This window comes from Cyprinodon tularosa, unplaced genomic scaffold, assembly GCF_016077235.1.
Source record: "Cyprinodon tularosa strain WSP-4 unplaced genomic scaffold, ASM1607723v1 ctg402, whole genome shotgun sequence".
Classification (NCBI taxonomy): Eukaryota; Metazoa; Chordata; class Actinopteri; order Cyprinodontiformes; family Cyprinodontidae; genus Cyprinodon; species Cyprinodon tularosa.
The window spans coordinates 538350-558144 of record NW_024039122.1 but is presented as its reverse complement, the minus strand read 5'-3'; the positions used below and the strand labels follow the sequence as shown (position 1 = coordinate 558144).

The following is a 19795-nucleotide window of genomic DNA, read 5'->3' as shown; positions in this document are numbered from 1 at the left end:
TGGGTCCAACGTTAGTCTGCCTGTCCGCTCTCCAACGAGTTCCTTCTTCTCTGGATTTAATCCCACAAACTGGATCCAATGAATAACCAAGAGGCCCCCCAAAACGTGAGTGCCTCTCAAGCAATATACGAGACTCTGTCTTTTTTCCCACAGTCCCTGATTTGATCATTGTGATCTCCCCTGCTGAGGTCCAAAAGTATTACCCAGGAGATTACCTCTCTCCATCTGCGTTTTTGCTAACTCTCTATAAACCAGTTAACTTTTACCCTTGGTCTCTGAGTGGTTCTCTGCATGTGGGTCAGATCTTTAAGGCCCATTATGACCTCCTCTCGACCTATGAAGTAAACCTCCTTGCATTCTGGCCACTGTCAGTCAAAAATCCTTCATTATGTTTTAGCCAATCATGGCAAGCGGCCAGCTTCACAATCAACCCCTGCTCCATAGAATATCTTGCCATATTATCCAATCAGAGGTCTGCATTCTCATTGCTTACTGCGATAGACTGAGGCTAAAACCTCAGAGCGGAGCGGAGATCCCATCCGAGGGAGGAATAAACAGCTGATTAATGCACAACATACTATATTTAATGCAGTTCAGTGACTACATTAATGAAGATTTACAATGCCTATTTTACCATAAATATTACAAAATGTACAGGAGAGTTTTAACCTCCCTAGTATTCAATGAGAAATCATCACTGATGTCAACTATCTATGCCTAAATAGACTAAAGAAGCCCCTTAACCCCTTGAACCCTACAGACCCACCGGTGGGTCCAGCTGCTACGTGACCTCGTAATTTTACCAAACCCCCAGTATTGATGTAAAAAACACATTTGGCACAGTTTGGTGGCATTTATGGATAAATGTGCCAAAATGGCCTCTCCGCCTAAGAAATTTCTCACTAATACCATTCTAAAATAAATATGATTCATCTGATTGAGTCCAAATTTAGTATATTTTTACACAACATTTAGATTTGAAAGTCTGTACTACTTTTTTGTGCTATAAATAATATTTTTGTAGTGTTTTACAATGTTTATTTCAAACAAAATTTTGGCGAGGTTCAAAAAATGCAAAATATTTTGTATTTTGTCCTTAATATTTCAGGCAGGGTCAAAGCTACAATGGTGCTGACACCAGAAAACCATTCTATGACATCTTACCTTTACAGACGTACCAAAAGTTTCTTCTTATATCTAATAGCTTTGAGGCTATAAGTTATTTACTTTTGTGTGTTTTTGTCAGGCAGAAATTTGTTTATACCCCCTTAGGGTGTAAGAGTTTAAGGAAAAGTGGGAGGTACCTGGAGGTCTCTATGAGGGTCCCACCCATGAAGACGTGCTGCCTCTGGTGGGTGGCCCTCCTGGTAAGACGAGGCAGTAAAACTAGATACTTGGAGGGTCTGGACACCCAGAGGCACCCAGCACTCATCTGAACAGAAATAACAAGGAATTACTGAGATATGCTGAATTGTTCTATGCGCTAAACGGTGTTATAAATATTAAAGAGACACTAACCTCCAGGTGGTACTGGATATGTAGGAACCAGAGGAGTTATATCCTCAGGCTTGGATGTTATAATTCCAGGGGTTTCTGTCACAGCAACTGTGTCGTTTTCAGCTACATATCATTGAAAAATCATGTTAAAGAGATAAAAGCAAACAGTGAACGGTAGGGGTGTAAGAATTTATTGATGATTCAAAGTACATTCAAATGGATCTTAAAATACAAGAGCATATAATTAAGCTACTCTGCACCAACAAGATCTCCTGAAGTTTTCTAGAGCTTTATTATTATAAAAATTACAATATATTATCTTTGTTAATGTATAGGTATGTATATCGGGATAAATCTTATCTTCACACCTGAACTGTATTGTTATATTTCATACCAACAATTTTCAACTGAATTGGATTTTTCCAGCCATGCTCTGGGATAAACACCATTAGAGGTGAACAGGGCTGAGTACCGGTCTACCCTAGGCTTCCATTGAGTCCTTGGTACCTCCAACAATAGCTGGTCTGAGGGACCAAGTAGGGGAGTAAGGGGGTAGGAGCTCAGAAAGATAAGGAGGATCAAGACCATTTAAAGACAAATAAAATGATTTTAAAATGACTCTAAAATGGACAGGTAACCAGAGCACAAAGGATAAAACAGGAGTACAGTAATAGCCAATCAAAATTTTCCCATTTTCCTTGATGGGTCCTTGGCTGGTTCCCTACAATTCCCTTTTAAACATCAATATTTGTACCAAAATATGCTTTCTGTCATGATTTGTGGACATTAACATCTAAAGAGAAGCATCATCTCCTGGTCAGACCCTGTAATTCAGTGAAAGGGTGGAGTCAGAGTAAAAAAAAATACCAGAAGAAGGCCAGGGGCTGGAAGTTCGAGGGGATTTTGCTTGAAGTTGCAGGGAAGGTGGCTCCATTCGACTGGCGTTTGCCTGGGAAGGGTCATTTTTGCATGGCTGCTACTGTAATATGCTCCCTGTTTGGTTTTTAGTTTAAACATGTGAATCTGTGTTCTGTACAGACTGAAGGATGACTTGCTCTCTCAAAGGTATAAAAAACAACAGTAATACAGCCAAGCTGTAACTAAAGCATGGACAGAGATGGCAAAAGTACTCACTTTCCGTACTTGAGTAAAAATACAGATACTTGTGTTAAAAAATACTCTGGTAAAAGTGGAAGTACTGATTAAACTTCTTTACTCAAGTAAAAGTAACAAAGTACAGGCTTGTAAATTTACTTAAAGTATAAAAGTAAAAGTAGAAACCACTTTTTTCATGCCGTTGCCTACATTTTAAATGGATGTCTGCCAATAGGACTAGATCTCTGTTGTGTTCATTTTCAATCATCTCGTCGTCCATGCTACTATGCTAACGCCACCGCCACCAAGCTGCAATGATGCCCATCTCTGGGCATGGATTACTTTTTTGAAATCACCTTTTCTCAAGGTGTATTTTACCTGGATGCCACAGGTGAAAAATATATGCCCATCTAGGTTAAAACTAAGGTTTGTGACAACAAATGTTCTATTCTATCAAAAATTTTTTTTAGAAAGAAGTTGATAAATTCTGCTAAAGTCTCAAGTACTCTTTCCATTTGTTACAAAATTGTGCATTACACAGTCATTTTGGTAATTAGTTATTAAGGTGTGTACCGCATTGCAATACAGGCTGGGGTTTTTTTATAAAAAAAAAAAAAAAAAAAAAAGACAGCCAACAGCTTCAATAAGAAATTTTTATTTTAGAAGACTGACTTGTTTTTTTTTTTATCAGGAGCGGACTGTTTTAAAAAATTGAAGAAGACGTCAAGATGGCTACAACAATTAGTTCTCTGTTAGTTTTTCAAGTTGGTATACTGGCATTAATGTTCAATGATGTTAAAATTGATGTTTATTCTGAAATAGTATAAGCTACTGTCATTTTTTATTTGAATGGAAATGTGAGTTTTTTTGTTGAACCTTATCTGGCTACACTTTACTGAGGAGCTAACAAATAAGGCCTAGAAAGAAAGCTTGTCTGATATCTTGTAAAGTTTTTTTCTGTTTATTTATTCTCTATAACTTTATTTTTCTGATTCAGCTATTCATGATAAATTATTGTGCACCTTCATTTTTGAATGCCTTTTCCTTAATGTTTATTTTGGCAAAAGTAGCTAAAAAGCAATCAGTAACTTATTATTTTGCACGGATGGTAACGTAAAGAAACCTTTTAATTTCTAACAAAAGTAACCTGTAATATATTATATATACATTTTTTAAAGCAGCTTTCCAAACACCGGCTTTTTACCAGTCATAGCAGTAGAAATGTGAAAACCAAATGAAACATTGATGGATTTAGAGCTTTTTCAGTTGCTGGACATAAAATAAACGGAGCTTAAATCAAAAGAGACAGAAAACTATGCAGAAAATTATGCTTTATCTACATTTAATAGAAAAGCTAAGTAAAAGAAAACAAAAAATGTCATCATATTACCTTGACAATAACAGCACCTGCTTCCCTCTCCAGGGACGAGGCTTTGGCCCTAAAAACACAGAAAAGACAAAACTCATGTAGACAGCTGCTCTTTATATAAGGCCATTAAAAAGTATTTGGCCCTTACAGATTTCTTTGTTTCTTTGCTTTTTTAATGTTCTCTTGTGATAAAAAAAAATTAGAATATTAAAGATAACTGGAGTGTAAAAGACACATTTTATCTTAAGAATCATCTCATTCTGATCTAATTTATCACTGAAACAGAAACTTAACAACTTTCTAAAATAAACTGGCCTTATGAGGAAACATTCGTGTCCATAAAACCAATAACCAGTAGCGGCACATTTTAAGGTAATTACTATTGTTTTTTGCTTGTGATAACTGGGAATAAATATTTACATCAGAGCTCTTTGGTTAATGTTATAAAACCTTCATTTTACTTTTTAAAACCCTCCAGACGGGAACCTTCTAGAGTACCTTGGATCGTTCTGCTGTTGTCTAATCTATGATGGTTTGTCAGCAGATGCCAAACTTCTACTCAGGTCAGGAAAGGTCAGATCAGTTCAGTCGGGTTTAATTCATTTTCCAGAAGTATCTCAATGGGGGCAGATTTTATATTTTCGCATTTTATTTTTACCTATTTTATTTTCAAGTATTTTAACAGATCTTTTGCTTTGTTTTGTCGATTTTTTGTTGGAATTTTTTAATTTTATATCTATAATTAGCATTTTCTATCAAATTGCCATTCCGATCTTATTCCCTTCATATCTGTGGTTTCCTTTGGTTTAAGGAGCGACGATGCATATTTGTTGGTCTCCTGGATGTTAGCAACAACATTTTTGTTGGTCAACAACAGCAAGTGTTTGTAACGGGTTTAAAGGCAAAAAAAAAAAATAATTTCATAAAATTATAAGTGAAAAATCCAAATAAGAAAAAAAATTAATTATGCAAAATATTTTTTAATGAAACGTGAAATTTTGAATTTTTCTGAAGAGTTTTAGAAAAAAAAAATATGTTTTCAAATTGAAATTTTAAAAACAAGTAAAAGTTTTTTTGATTATTCAAATTTCCTTTCTGGATAATTTTTTTTTTTCTAATGTGGATTTACAAATCATGTTCTTTGCTTGCAACAATGAATTAATTAAATGAGTAATTATTAAATGTCTATTTTTACTCAATGCTCATTTGAAGAAGTCATTAAGAATGAATTGATGATCTGCAGCTGATTCTGTTTCTTTTCTTTAGCACAGGAAGAAAAAAGCTGTTATTTTAATAGTATGATTCCATTAGTTATTTGAATTTAATGTTTATTGCATTCCCCAATTTAATTACAACATTGATTAGTCCATCCAGACCAATTCCAATGTCATATAAATAATTAAATAAAACGGTTCTGATTAAATTAGTGAATTTCAGGATAAGGTGGGGGTCCATATCCTGTTGTTTTGCCCAGCTGCTGTCAGCTGGAACCACCCACCACCACAAGTAAATTCTCAAACTGTAGGAAAGATGATGATAACTGGGATTTTTTTTCTGTTCTTTTTTACAAGCGAAACTAACTCCTTTATCGATTGAGGTCAACAGTGGCGATCGCATTTCTCAGATAACTAAATGCTAGATCAGGGGTTTCAAAGCATTTCAGCCCTTTACCCCCAAAATAACAATGCATCAGACTGATGACCCCATAAAATTTCTTGACTCTGTATATTCTTATAAATATAGAGTATTTTATTAATTTTTTAAAATTTATTTTTAAATAATTTCAAATGCCTTTTTCACAGCACCACAGGCTGTTGGGATCCGGAGGCTTGCCCACCAGAGGGCGACAAGGATCCCTTCCTGGGGATTTGTTTTTCTGTTGGCTTCTGGGTTCTGTCTGCCTTTCTCCTCCAGAGGGCGTTCTGGGTCTCCTGAAGTTGGAACTGACTTCACCAGCTGTTTCTCATCTGCTCATCAGGAGACCAGGATATAAGCAGTGGCAGGACTACACTCCAGCGCCAGAGTGTTAAGCCAGTTATGGTTAGCAAGCCTGAGCCAACCAGCCTGTCTGAGTCTCTGACCCCCCTGAAAACCTGAACTTGAATCTAATCAGTTTTTGTCTTCTCTGCTTCTTAGGAAGAAACCTGACTGAACCCTGGAACTCTGGAAGAGTTCTCAGCTGAAACCTGCCTGCCAGCTCTCAGGAGCTCATCTGAAGAATCTAACTGTCTGAACCTGCCTGCCCGCTCTCAAGAAGAGAATCGGAGGAAACCCTGGACCTGAACCATAAGCGTCGTTAGACCTATTTAAGGGTGGCTTCAGTCACCCTTTCTTTGGCATTAGCCACCCTATAATTATTTTGCGATTTAAAAAAAAATATTTTTTTTTCTGTATTTATTTTTTCCTCATATTTTCCCAAAACAAATGCAGTAAAGCACCGAATAAAAGCCATAAAGAAGACAAGTTAATCTGAACAATCATAGGCGTAACTTCCTTAAGGACTGGTGTGGACATGTCCCCACCAATATTTTGTACACGTATTTTGCTTTCGGTGCTGTGTATATCTGATTAAAACCCCATTCATGCCGCTCCTCAGAAAGAAAATAAAAAAAGTTCTCCCCGCTGCTCACCGTCCACAAACCCCGACAAAAACTCAGAAAAAAGAATCTGTTGCCTCTCGCTTTCTCCCCATCACCCCCCTCCAACCTCTCCCCATAACATTTGAATTGAAGATATCCGCGGGTGACGGGTCGGGTTCGGTAGTCATCCTAACGGGTTCGGGCGGGTGCGGGTTGGTAAAACTCGACCCATGCAGGTCTCTAAGCTACACTACATTCAGTATCGTTGCCATAGAAACAGACAACAGCGCCAATATATCAGAATTATACTAAAACACACGCAAATAATTTCCCACATAAAAAACAGGACTTTCAGTCCATGACAGTTTTCCGTTTTTAGAGGGTTGTTTATTTTGCGTTTATTAAGTGATGGCTGTGGTATATTAGCTTTCACTGCTATAAGCTTTCGCAGCAGTGATTGATTAATTTAAACACCTGCTCTACTGATGGTCTATCGGAGTTGGTGTTTAGGTTGAACATAAAGAACACCTTTTATTTGAAGCTTCTTGGAGCTACTGTTTTAATCCCGGCTTTACTTAAAACTTTTTCCTGACTTTGATAGTGTTGCCATTCAGTTGCAAGCACTGCGCCCCTTTTTCTTTTACATGTACACGTACATTTAAAATTTAGCGTGTTATGTTGACAACTCATGAGCAAGCTGCTTTTTGCAATCTAGCAAGGTAAGGATAGGATCTTGCAGGTGTGACGTCACTCTGCAGGGGGTCCAAAGATAAAAGATTTAAACAATTTTGGCATTGGAATTTCAGATTTAAGGGAGTTAGAAAGTTCACTTTGTAAAAGTGCAAATAATAAATCTGATTACCCATTACTTTTAAGCTGGTTGAACATACTGCGACAGACTGGTGACCTGTCCAGGGTGATCCCACCTCTCACCCAGAACGTGGCTAGAGATATGCACCAGCACCTCCTGATCCCACTGAGGGATAAGGTTAAAGAAAATGGATGGTTGAACATAGTCCGCTCTCCCAGATTCTATCAAATCAGTATTGATACCCTCAGGGGCTGATTTAGGAAATTTGGGGCCCTAGGCCAAGACAGGCAGGGGGCCCCCTGAGAAGTAAACCCATAAAACAGACCCATTCTACAGATAGAGAAATGTTAATAGAATAGACATCCATTATTTGTTCTAGGTTTTGTCCCTCTCTTCTTGTCCCTTTTTCCTCTCTATTTATCAGCGTTCTGACGGCAATTTAGCCAAAGGATTTTTATCAAAAACATAATTAATGTGCACAAATAAGGATTAGTTGTATTAACCATACATGGAAACAGAGTTTTATGGGGCCCCCAGGAACTTGGGGCCCTAGGCAACTGCCTAGTATTGCCTGATGGTAAATCCCCCCCTGGATACCCTGCTGGTGGATGTTCTTGACAGAAAGACGGAGTTGCTTAATCATATTCTGCTTAAGGTCCCATAAGATCTTGTCCGAGTCCTGGTTTAAAAGTAAATACATTTTAAAAAGTGACCCAAAATTGACTGTCAATAAATGTTCTACAAAATTGATATATTTATTTGATTTCTTTGATTTGTACTGTCTGTTTAGATTTATGTGATATTTTTTGCACAAAATATATACGTGAATATTGTAACAGTTATGTTTTCAACTGTAAGCATTAAATTGATAAATGTTATTCGCATTTTTTTGGCTTTATCCTTTCCAACAAAAAAAAAAGGCGTCGCGCAGGTAGCTCCCTTTCCTTATGAGCCGTCCCCACCAACTTTCAACACAAAGTTACACCCTTGTCTTAGACAACGCCTTAGCAGGTGCACTGAAAAAATTCGGCGCGCGCACAGTGCGTGCAATATCTTCTAGGGGCTCAGCCACCCTTGTCTCTTAAACCTAGAGACGCCCCTGACATGAACACTGATAAGTCTGAAGTCGAGCCCTGCCGTTGCTTAGCCCTCTGCCAACTACTAGCCTCTGGACCCTCCTGGTTCCCTCCCTCAGCTGCTAAGCCTGAATCACGTCACAGGTACAGACCTGCTCAATTCCTCTGACAAGATCAACCGCATCCTGGCTAACCAAACTGTCCCTCTCTACAGAGAAACCTGTGACCAGTCCCGGATCTGTTTCCCAGCATCTGTACATTAATATTGTCTTTGTTTTAATAAACAGTCAAACTTTTCATCTGACTCCGTGTGTGTTCTGCATATGGGTTAGGAACCTAATCCCATCATGACACAGGCATCATAACAGAAACAAAGACCACGACAGTAGAAAGAAACATTCTGGTCTTTATGAGTCACGGACAAAGTGTCAGTGACCCAGGATCACTAACAGGTTATTAAAAATGTATGGAAATTGAAAATTAATTGAATTTGTGCATGAAGAAAAAACTATATATAATAATGTTGAACTGTTTAGTTTAGGATTAAATGATGCCTTCTTACAGTAGGGCATCCACTGACGGCATATGGACAGTAGGGGGCACACTGCACTGTGAGGTTGGGAAGACAGTGGCATAGCTGGCAGGGCTCTGCCCTCCATCTTTCTCCAACGGCACGCGACCGACTCTGATAACGACACTGATCGCAGGGGTCTGTCTGACACCTGAAAACAGACACACACACACACACACACACACAGATAGGGATTAAAGCCCAGATGGATGACAAAAACTCAGTGCAGACACTGACTAGTCCTTTTATGCAATGATTTTTATCTGAAAATTCTATTTAAAAATAAAGTTATTCGTTCTTACCGACGGGCTTTTCTGTAAATCCCTCTGCACACCCTTCCATCTCCATGCTTAGTGGGATTATTCGGGCTTCGGAACGACCACTGGACGCTCTGGACTCCGCAGGGTCCCAAACACTCCCCCCACTCCGACCACGATGACCAGCCACAGTGCACTGAAGGAGGTCAAAGGTGAACGGTTCATGTGGAGCAGAATAAATGATCTTATTGATGCATCACAGAGCCTGTATCCCACCTGAGCAGTCGGGGTTGGGTTGACACCGCTGAGGCTTTCCCCTCTCACAAACGCAAAGGTCACAGTCCTTTTTTATTTGCTGGCCGGGCCCGTATCGAACACCGGCCACCTCACACACACACTCTTCAGGTGAGACGCACTGCTGCGTATGGCTCATCACCCGGCCTTCAGGACACCAGCAACCTACAGGCAGAGAGGAGTCACAGGAATCTAACGATTCATGGGGATCTAAAGCTCCAGATGACCTGAAGGCTGCATTATTTTTAAACGGACCAGAAACGCAGGGTGTCCCAGGGTCACAGGTGACCCCGCTGCTGATGTGAGCACAGGAGAAAGGACATGGAACACAGCTGTGTCTCAGGAGGCCGGGGGAACAGCTGGCGTTAGCACAACCATCATCAGGACAGGGCTCTGATGAACACAAAGTAAGGTAGAACATTAATACTATTATCTAATAGCCGTTTTGTTTTTACTTTAGACCAAATTATTACAACTGAATATGAAATATTAAAGATGCTTAAAGGTCATAACTACAATTTTTTTGAAAAACGAAAAAAACGTCAAAAACGTACGAAATTACTGGGCATAACTTTTCGTACGATTTCATACAAACTAATAATGAGAATAAACTGAACCACATGGAGGTTGCCACTTAGGCCGGGCAAACATTGTACGATTTTTTGCCCTTTTTGGGCCTATTATCCACTCGTACAAACAATTATTCGATCAGGCCTTGTGGAAATAAGGGAGTTCTTCTTCTTCCAAGTCCAACAAGCGGCATCTCTCTGCGCTGAGTCCGACCTGTGGTTTTTGGACATGCAGTGTGAGTGTAGATCACATCAGATCGTTGGGCCGTACAGTATAAGAACATGCATCATGAGTTTGGAACATTTAAACCCTGCAGTGTCATCGTACAGTTTGAGCTGTAGCTGAGTACCAAGATTGAAAATATAGTACAGTGTATGCCCGGGATTACGTTCTGGAAACAGTGCACACTTATAAAAAAAATAAAAAATACTAATACGAGTAGATTTATTTAAGGTACAAGTACATGAACTAATTTGTATGCGTATTTTGTACTTTATACCATGAGGCCCCCAATATGTCACAATCATAAGCCATTGCTCCTTCTCTTTCTTTTTATGCTCCTGTATATTCTCTTACGTGTTGAGCTGTGTCTCTGCGCTCATGTTGACTGTTATTGGATACTTTTACTTTAATGGAGTTATTTACTTAAATAAAAAAAACCAGTTTTGTAGTAGTGTACTTAGCTGTACTTATTACTATTACCTCAGTATTATTCTTGTCAAATTATCACTACTCTTGCTTGAATACATTTCCTGTTTACTCGTCTCACCATGAAAAACTTTAGCTATTTGACGTTCAGGTGAGAATACAGTAAACTTTGGAAATTGTAGCTGGAAGTAGTTTATCCTTTTTAAAAATATGTACATAAGATACTCTTTTGATAAGTTTTAATATGTTTATGTAGAAAAAATGATGCTACGAACCAAGAGTTACTCAGTACTCTAAAAGCCATTTTACCAAGAACTTTCTTTTCATCCTTCATGGGTAATTTCTTGCATAAAAACTTTCTTCTTTTGCTTAAAGTAAAAGCTTAATAGAGTAGTGCTGCTCTTACTTTAGTAAACATTTTGGGTACTCTACCCACCAGTTGACAAAGGTTTCCCAATGCTGATATAAACAATTAGAACATTTGAAAAGTGTGTGTGATTTGTGAAGTGTGTGTTCAATTTGTAGCCATTACCTTTCAATATTCCATGCTATGAAATAAACATATATAAATGTGTAGCTCATCAGCATACAGGGCTATTTGAAATCATTTAATTCCTACAAACTGCATTTAAACAGTTAACATATGTGGTCTTTGACCTAAACCCTGCAGAAAACTAACAACTCGATGTGAATGTTTAGAGCTCAGTCCTTACTAATCTCCATGGAGAGGTTGGACGGTCCAGGGAGCTGGGAACAGTGTCGACCTCCGTAGCGAGGAGGAATGCAGTCTCTATGTCGCACTTGCACCCCCCCACAGCCACCAGAACAGTTGGACCAGCCTGACCATGGCAACCACTCCCCATCCACTAAGGAAGAGAACAATCAGGATGTAATATTTACAACCTTTCTGTGTATTGTATGTATGTCTCAAGCTAGCTGATGAGCAAACAGCTAAATATGACTTCTAATCTATTTACCAGGGCAGGTGATGTTGAAGCACTGCTGCTTCTGGTTATGTTGTCCCAGGCAGTGGTGAAGCGGGTCACCTGGAGGGCAGGATCTCTGCCGACTCATGGTTCCTGTTCCACAGGAGGTGCTGCAGGGGCTCCAGGGGCCCCAAGCGCTCCAGGTCCTACAGCCGTGCTCATCTGTTGGTCCTCCAGATGCTGTTATGGAGGAGTCAGGACAGTCTGCAATGCCATTACACACCTGAGAGAGTCGATGACCGGAGAAAAACATTGTTAAGATGCTTTCGGGTTTGTTTTTAGTTATTCTGAAAGTGAAAACTGTAAAAAAAAAAAAAAGATTCTTATGTAAAAAAAAAATAAAAATACTGATAAATGTGTGTATTTTAGGACAGACGTTTGTCTTAAACGCCCAATAAATATATAATCTGACGTGATTTTTCATTTTCAGATCATCTAATATGAAGCAATAAGTGACGTTTTTTTCTGCTTGTGGTGAACAACAGACCTGTTAGATACCCACCTTGTCAAATGGCAAACAGGATCCATCCTTACAGGTGAACTCAGGGCAGGGCGTAGAGATGTTTCCTCTGCCAGGGGGCGCTGGTGAAATGGTTTTATCTAGAAATGGAAACATGTTCATTGCGTTAAAGGGACAATTTGTAACTAATTGGGCTATTTATTAGCAAAAATCAAGTGTTACTTTCATAAATACATAGTCTGCCAATGTTTAATATTGATTGGGCCAGTAATAAAAGTTCCTATAGCCATGTTTTATCGCAATCTTTGAATTTTTATAGTTGAAAGATGACAAACGGTACAGCCTTACTTGTTTTACCTGTATATAGCTTATTGTTATTGAGGAAGGAGTTTAAAACATGGAAAGACTGTGTTTGTTCTGCTACTTTCTGCAGAAATTGAGGACTATTTATAGTCTTTGCTCAGTGAAAGGAAATAAAAGAAACAAAGAAAAAAAAATAATAATCAAGGCAAAACAAGAGGTTTCAGGCTTTCTGCTTTGTCCCACCAGCAATGATGTTCAGCTCTGAAAGCAGGGGTCTTTATTAAACCCAATAAAAGCTAAGCAGCAATGCCCGGACACCAGCCCCAAGCAAGATTCAGATGAACACATCTACCTCCAGATGACAGTAAACACCTTTGAAGACCAAAACTTTCAGATCTAGAACAGAGAGGATAGAAGGTTTGAAAGAGGGGTGAAGGAAGCCATCTTTGTTAAAAGAGAAAAGCCATCACTGCACAAAGCGTAAGAAACAGGATTTCAGATTCCAAGCATCTACAGTTTTGTTCCAGAACTCATTCTGCAAAGGCTGAGCAGGCAGTCCCACAGTAGCATAATTGAAATGGCCAAACATAAAACCTACAAGACAACAGACTCAATGACCCACGAGAAGAATGGTTGGGTGTTTGATTTATATCTGACTTTGAATGTGCATAAAAGAATGGGCCTTCATGTTGTTTAAATACATCACCAGTCCAACTACAGATTGCCCTAGTGTGAGCCAACAGAAATCTCAAAGACTCCTGGATAGGTGTTGAAAATTATGAAAAAAAGAATGAAAGTCAGGTTGGCTCTTAAGCCCATTTTTTTGGTGTATATCCAAGGGCGCCACCAGGGACCAGGGACAGTCAGCACCTTTGATGACAGAAGCATGGCAGAACTCAGTGAAAGCAGGTGTTCCACCTGTTCCTGGACCGGCAGGTGAAGTTATTACCAGAGATGGCAAAACTACTCACTTTCCGTACTTGAGTAAAAGTACAGATACTTGTGGTAAAAAATACTCTGGTAAAAGTGGAAGTACTGATTAAACTTCTTTACTCAAGTAAAAGTAACAAAGTACAGGCTTGTAAATTTCCTTAAAGTATAAAAGTAAAAGTAGAAACCACTTTTTTCATGCCGTTGCCTACATTTTAAATGGATGTCTGCCAATAGGACTAGATCTCCGTTGTGTTCATTTTCAATCATCTCGTCATCCATGCTACTATGCTAACGCCACCGCCACCAAGCTGCAATGATTTGCCGCCAATGAATACCGCCGAATCTGTCGATTCATCTTGTAGTGGTGCGTCAAATGCAACGTAGATTCCCATCCAATTAGATTGAATTTGGTATTGACGACGTGAAAAATAATAACGGTAACTCCATTGAAATTATTATAAAACTAAAGTAACGAGCCAATTTTTTTAAATTTAAGGAGTAGAAAGTACAGATTCTTGTGTAAAAATGTAAGGAGTAGAAGTAAAAAGTTGCCATAAAAATAAGTAGTAAAGTAAAGTAAAAATATCAGAAAAATCTACTTGAGTACAGTAACGAAGTATTTGTACTTCGTTATTTCCCATCTCTGGTTATTACCATGTGGGCGAAATAATGAAATTAATGACCGCTGAACTGGACCTTTCTATAGTTTTACTAGTTCATTTCTTTGATAGCATATTGTACTTTATACGTATGGAAATTTCAGTAAAGTTGAGTGTCATTTCATAATATATGAATGGAATTCAGGAAATATCTGAGATGCGATTTCTTATAAAAGCTATGATAATATCCTTAACTTGATGAGGCATCACAGACATTGAGTGAACGCAAGAAGTGAGGATTCCTCTGCTGAGACAGCAGTAGAATAAAACCCTGAAATTATGTTTCTGTGGACCACCCCAAGAATTTAAGAGCTCCCATCTGGCCACCCCTATGAAACATTTCTAGAGGTGCCCCTGTGTATATTCAATTCAATTCAATTCAGTTTATTTATATAGCGCCAAATTCACAACACATGTCATCTCAAGGCACTTTACAGTTCAACCAGATCATACAGTCAAATTGATACAAAGTTTTCTATCTAAGGAAAACCAGTTGATTGCATTGACTCATTGACTCAAATACAATCCCCCACACTAAGCATGCTTGTAGCGACAGTGGAGAGGAAAAACTCCCTTTTAACAGGAAGAAACCTCCAGCAGAACCAGGCTCAGTGTGAGCGGCCATCTGCCGAGGCCGACTGGGGTTCAAGGAGACAGAAGCAGAGATACAAAAAGCAGCTGTAAAAGGCGGCCCCGTCCAGGAAACACGCAGCCAGGCAGACGAGCTCCAAGGCAGCTCCCATGCCAGAGGACGAAGAGAGCACATCCACTCAGTCACGGTCAGAGAAACAGGACCACACTGGAAAACAGGCCGATCTCCAACATCTATTAACAAGGGTGTTGATAGAAGCAGCACAGCTGATGTTTTTTTCCAGGATGACGTCACAGCCAAACAGGAACAGACGAGGCAAAGCTACTCTGAGGAAAAGCAGAGAGAGCAGAAGGTTAGAGATTGAACTAACAGATTCTGCAGAATAGGAGAACAGAGAGAGAATGAAGCAGAATGATGAAATGGGGGTCCCTATGTCCTCCAAAAGTCTAAGCCTATAGCAGCATAACTATAGAGATAGCTCAGGATAACCTGAGCCACTCTAACTATAAGCTTTATCAAAAATGAAAGTTTTAAGCCTAGCCTTAAAAGTAGACAGGGTGTCTGCCTCACGGACTAAAACTGGTAGTTGGTTCCACAGGAGAGGAGCCTGATAACTAAAAGATCTGCCTCCCATTCTACTTTTAGAAATTCTAGGAACCACTAGTAAACCTGCAGATTGAGAGCGAAGTGCTCTGTTAGGAACATAAGGAACAATCAGATCTCTGATATCAGATGGAGCTTGGCCATTTAAGGCTTTATATGTGAGAAGGAGGTAACCTTTGAGCGTGTTGAAGATCTATCATTAACATGAACAAACTGAATTCGATCAGATAGATAAGATTTAAACCAGTCTAGTGCTGTTCCTTTAATTCCAACAAAATATTCAAGTCTTTCTAAAAGAATATTATGGTCAACTGTATCAAATGCAGCACTAAGATCCAACAGGACGAGCACAGATACAAGTCCATTATCTGAGGCCATGAGAATATCATTAGTGACTTTCACCAGAGCTGTTTCAGTGCTATGATGAGCTCTAAAGCCAGACTGAAACTCTTCAAAAAGTTCATTATGGTGGAAGTGATCGCAAACTTGTTTGGCAACTACTTTCTCAAGAATTTTGGATAAGAAAGGAAGATTGGATATAGGTCTATAATTGACCAAGTCATCTGGGTCAAGAGACGGTTTCTTAAGCAGAGGTTTAATTACAGCAAACTTAAAAGCTTTAGGTACATATCCCTGTAACAGAGATAGATTAATCACATCTAAAATGGAGGAGGAGATCAAAGGGAATACCTCCTTAAATAACCTGGTTGGAACTGGATCTAACATACAAGTTGAAGGCTTAGATGAAGACAATAATTTTGCTAATTCAGAGAGTTCAACTGGATCAAAGCAGTCTAAACCCGGTTCAGATTCCATGACTACCTCAGGTACAATCGCGGATAGAGGAGTGCTTATGATCTTATTTTTAATAAGATCAATCTTATTTATAAAGAATCCCATAAAATCATTGCTGCTAAGAGCAGGTGGAATGGACGGTTCAACAGAGCTATGGCTCTGGGTGAGTTTGGCAACTGTATTAAAAAGAAATCTAGGATTATTCTTATTCTCCTCTATTAATGAGGAGAAGTATGCTGCTCTTGCTTTACAAAGGGTCCTCTTATACAGCAGTAAACAATTTTTCCAGACTAGGAAGGACTCTCGCAGGCCTGTGGAGCGATATTTTCTCTCCAGTTTCCTAGCATTTTGCTTCAAAGTACGCAGCTCTGCATTAAACCAAGGAGCAAGCTTTCTATTTTTAACGGTTTTCATTTTCAAAGGAGCTGCGTTGTCTAAGGCAATACGCAGAGAACTAGCAACCCCCTCAACAAAATCATCAACCTGTGAAGGGGAATAAGCTAAGCTTTTGCACTCTGTAGCACTGCTCAGTGACACAGAGCAGAGAGAAAGTGAAGCAGATTCTTTAAAATTTATAACTGCACTATCTGATAAAGATCTACTAAAATTGAACCTTCTTTTGGGGGAGGAGAACTCTGTTAAAGTAATCCTGAAGGTTATTAGAAAGTGGTCAGAGAGGACAGGGTTGTGAGGAAATAGGTATAATAAATAAAGGTATAATAAGGTATAATAAATAAATATATCAAGGTATATTTTGTTAAAAATGGTTATTTAAGGCAGAGGTCTTTAATAGGGGGTCTGCGACCCCTTGTGGTCCACAAAGGTACTGTATGGGGGTCATGAAAGTTTTGGTTGTTTCAATTTTTTCCACTAATTGAAATGTCTTTAAATCCACATTAACATGAATTCCACAGACTGTAGTAAACAGATAAATGGAGGCAGAAGATGTCATTCAGTCATCAATGCTCACATTCAGCGACACACAGGAGCTCTTTCAAGCTGGGCACCGTTTCATTCACAACACCTGTCCCATCAACCAGGAATCAAAAATACTTTAATAATCCCAGGGAGGGATTACTTTACTTACATTACTACATCTGTAATAGAGTGACTATAGGACCAGTTTGATATAACTCAATTTCATACAATATATCCCGCTCCATCTAGCCATCAGTTTGGGGCCGCTTGGCCTGGAAAACGTTGAAAACGTTGAAAAGTATAGATCTACTCTACTTAGAATCTCTAACCAAAGTTGTGAACGAATTGGACTGATTTTAAACAACTTTTAAAAAAGGGGTACACATTTCAGTCCCAACAGGTGGGCAGATCTTCAACCTTAGCCTGCAGCTAGGGAGAGTGCCCACCCTCTGGAAGACATCCTGCATCGTGCCGGTACCAAAGAAGAGCAGGCCCAACGAGCTGAATGACTTCCGACCGGTGGCACTCACTTCACACCTGATGAAGACGTTGGAGCGGCTCTTCCTCGGCCTCCTCAGACCCCAGGTGCAACACGCCCAGGACCGCCTGCAGTTTGCATACCAGCCAGGTGTTGGTGTGGAGGATGCTATCCTCTACATGTTACATCGAGTCCACTCCCATCTGGATAAGGGAAGTGGCACTGTGAGGATTCTATTTTTGGACTTCTCCAGTGCCTTTAATACCATCCAGCCCCCCTTGCTCCATGACAAACTGAGTAAGATGGGTGTGGACCCCCACCTGGTGCACTGGATTTCGGACTACCTCACTGACAGGCCACAGTATGTCAGGCTGAAGGACATCACGTCTGACACTGTGGTCAGCAGCACAGGAGCCCCCCATGGCACAGTGCTAGCCCCTGCTCTCTTCACCCTGTACACCGCGGACTTCTGTTATGATTCGGAGCTGTGTTACATCCAGAAGTACGCCGATGACACAGCCATCGTTGGGTGCATCAGGGATGACAGAGAGGAGGAGTATCGGAGTCTCGTGAGGGACTTCACTGCATGGTGCCACACCAACCACCTACAGCTCAACACCTCTAAGACGAAGGAGCTGGTCATCGACTTTGGGAGGTCCAGACCAAGACCACGACCAATTCTGTTAGGGGGAGCTGAGGTGGAGGTTGTGGACTCCTACAAATACCTCGGGCTGTGGCTGGACAATAAACTGGACTGGACAACACACACCAGCCACCTGTATGGCAAGACACAGAGTAGGATGTACTTCCTCAGGAGGCTGCGATCTTTTAACATCTGCAGCAAACTGCTGTGGATGTTCTACCAGTCTGTGGTTGCCAGCGTCCTTTTTTACACTGTGGTGTGCTGGGGGGCAGCACATCTAAGAAGGACACCTCCAGGCTGGATAAACTGATCAGGCGGGCCGGCTCTGTGGTCGGCATGAAACTGGACTCACTGGTGACGGTAGCAGAGAGGAGGACACTGGACAAACTGCTGGACATTATTGACAATGTCAGTCATCCCCTGCACACCGTCATCAGCAACCAGAGGAGCCTGTTCAGTGGGAGGCTGCTCCTTCCCAAAGGTAGGACCAACAGACTCAGGAACTCCTTTGTCCCTCATGCCATCAGGCTCTATAACTCCTCTCTGGGGGGGAGTAGGAAATAGAGTTAAGAGAACAGAAGTGAAGGAGTTGTAGTTACTCGCTGTGGTTTTTTATAATCTGGACACTCTTTTTTCTCAACCATTCAAGTGCAATACACTACATAACTGTTAATTTAAGTCATTGTTTTTGCTATAGCCCTCTGTATTTATTTGTCTATCCTCATCCCCCAATACATCTTCCTACACCTTATTTAATTGATTCTATTTTTTCTATTGTATATACTGTGTCTAAACATCCTCTTTTTTCTTGTATGTGCAATTTTTCCTGCTACTGGAAATACAATTTCCCGAAGGGAGTAATCCCAAGGGATTAATAAAGTCAAGTCTAAGTCTCTAAGTCTATATGATCCTCAATACTTTCAAATGAGGTTATAGCAAAAATACAATTTTCTTCTTTTTATATATATGCACTTATAAGTCTGATGGGCAGAATACAAGCTAATGGCAGACTTATTAGATTATAAAAGCAATTTTTTTCTTTTACCAATTTCAGCCTTTCCTTCAACTTAATAATTAGTCTTTACCTTGCATTTGTGTTTGTACAAAAATCCTATAAATTAAAGCAAGTTTTTTGGTGGTAATATGAAAAAGTAATGAGTTTGAATTCTATAAATACTTTAAAATAAAAAAAATGTTATCTTATCTTATCTTATCCTCATTTTACACTCTTATCCCTCCCTCCTTATCTTATGGGAACTCACCACACACCAACTCATCATCTCCGCGTGGACAGTCCAGGATGCCGTTGCAGACTTGTGACATGTTCACACAGGTGCGGTTGTCACAAGGAAAGCTTCCTGGACAGGATGGGATCCGAGAAGAGCCTGAAAGATGAAAGATGATTATTTACTACTAAAACAAAATGTTTTCATTCACATCAAAATATAATCTGTAGCATCACCTCTAAAGAGTTACCAAGTTTACTTGATTACTCAAGGACATAGAAACAACCTTTCCATCAAAATGACAAATAAAAGCAAAATTCACAGAACATCTATAACCTCACAACCGGCTGGCAAACAGAACAATTGAAGTTTGAAATTAGAGCTGCCGAGCAGGAGAGAGCCCCCTATTGGCTGGGAGGAGTTAAGCTTTTA

General features: G+C 39.7%; 1 protein-coding gene across 1 annotated transcript in view; it reads right to left on the bottom strand.

Moving 5' to 3' along the window:
* Positions 1 to 19795, bottom strand: part of scospondin (subcommissural organ spondin) — a gene marked incomplete at its 3' end in the record, with an annotated part of 132540 nt that overhangs the window by 72062 nt on the left and 40683 nt on the right. The window contains exons 33-43 of the mRNA XM_038298218.1: positions 19400 to 19522; positions 12256 to 12353; positions 11745 to 11976; positions 11481 to 11633; positions 9805 to 9942; positions 9532 to 9714; positions 9301 to 9451; positions 8990 to 9149; positions 3983 to 4031; positions 1519 to 1620; positions 1305 to 1432 (exon numbers count right to left, since the gene is read on the bottom strand). Coding sequence (XP_038154146.1) covers positions 1305 to 1432; positions 1519 to 1620; positions 3983 to 4031; positions 8990 to 9149; positions 9301 to 9451; positions 9532 to 9714; positions 9805 to 9942; positions 11481 to 11633; positions 11745 to 11976; positions 12256 to 12353; positions 19400 to 19522 — 1517 coding nt within the window. The remainder of the gene's footprint in view (positions 1 to 1304; positions 1433 to 1518; positions 1621 to 3982; positions 4032 to 8989; positions 9150 to 9300; positions 9452 to 9531; positions 9715 to 9804; positions 9943 to 11480; positions 11634 to 11744; positions 11977 to 12255; positions 12354 to 19399; positions 19523 to 19795) is intronic.